The sequence below is a fragment of the Haplochromis burtoni genome, unplaced genomic scaffold (assembly GCF_018398535.1).
Source record: "Haplochromis burtoni strain Fernald_Lab_line unplaced genomic scaffold, NCSU_Asbu1 Contig_387, whole genome shotgun sequence".
NCBI classification, from domain to species: Eukaryota; Metazoa; Chordata; class Actinopteri; order Cichliformes; family Cichlidae; genus Haplochromis; species Haplochromis burtoni.
Window position 1 is genome coordinate 292,089 of NW_024582748.1, and position 1,220 is coordinate 293,308.

Below are 1,220 nucleotides of genomic sequence, written 5' to 3' on the forward strand. Positions count from 1 at the left end.
TGTCACATGAGCAATATATGGCCTGAGGATGTTAGTCAAATAACTTATAGATTGTGCTGAAAAACGGTAACGTTCGCACAGGAGTCGTCTCAGGCTTCGCTGCTCATCACAGGTCTGGACAAAGTAGTCGTTCAAACATCCATCAACCTGTGTCTCAGTGTAATCAGATTACTTACTGAACTTCAGTGTCACAGCAGCTGTAATGGAAAAAAAAATGCCTTTGATTTTGATCTCTCGCCAGAGATGACGACCTATCATCTGTAACCCCTCTGATCCCCGCCTCTCACGCCCTGTGGAGAATCGCACCTTTCTGGCTTTATTATTTTACTTCCTGTTTGCTCAAAGCATAAAAAACAGGAAGTTGATGTTTGGGACTGTTAATTGGACAATAGTCATGTGACCAGATGAAGCAAAAACGCCATTTGCTGGTGAAACAAACTTTATTCACCCAAAACCCAAAAAACAAAACATCAACACAAAGAGATCCCTCCACAAATAGGGACTGGTCACACCCACCACCTCACAACATGAATTTTAACCAACAGCAACATCCATTAACATCCAGCCAATATTTACCTTTAAATTCTAACTTTAAGTTTGAAAGTCTTGCTGCAGGAAAAGTGTTCATAATAATGTTACCACTAATTCAAAACAAAAGGGGTTTTAGCCTTGAGCTAATATGCACGTTACATAGTGGGTGGGATGTAGTGTGTGGCTGTGTGGTGAGGGGGCGGGGCAGCAATGTATCCAACAACGTGAGAAGGGTTGGGGGCAGGGCAGTAGAGTCGTGGAGCGTGGCCTCCAGTCGATATTGGCCCCCAGTGGACAGAGGAAGGGAGGCATGGGTGGTAGGAAGAGTGGTGAGGGTGGTGGGCGGGATGTGGAAGAGGAGGTGCAGGGGCTGTAGTCAGGTAGGTGCTTGGGGGTGGAGCTTCATATGGCAGGTGGAGCAGTGGGAGAGGAGGAGGGAGGGGCGACTGATCTGGGTAGAGGAGAGCAGAGGAGGGGGCGGAGCCTGGAGGAGTAGGACTGATGGAGGAGGAGCTTTCCATGGAGACACCTGAGGAGACAAACCACATGCCTTTATTTTCAAAGTAAATTCGTTTATAATGCAGAAAATTTGGGTTTTAATGTGGAGGCACACTAATCAAGGAACCAAGGAACTGATCGTGGACTTCAGGAAGACCAGGAAACACTTGACCCCTGTTTCAATCCAGGGG

General features: G+C 47.0%; 1 protein-coding gene across 2 annotated transcripts in view; it reads right to left on the minus strand.

Moving 5' to 3' along the window:
• Nucleotides 1-433: 433 nt before the first annotated feature.
• The window catches only part of alg13 (ALG13 UDP-N-acetylglucosaminyltransferase subunit), a 31,988-nt gene continuing 31,201 nt past the window's right edge, over nt 434-1,220 (minus strand). For both annotated transcript variants that reach the window (XM_005944459.3, XM_005944458.3), the window contains exon 25: nt 434-1,060. In XM_005944459.3, the coding sequence (XP_005944521.1) occupies nt 687-1,060 (374 nt within the window). In that variant the 3' untranslated portion in view covers nt 434-686. The remainder of the gene's footprint in view (nt 1,061-1,220) is intronic.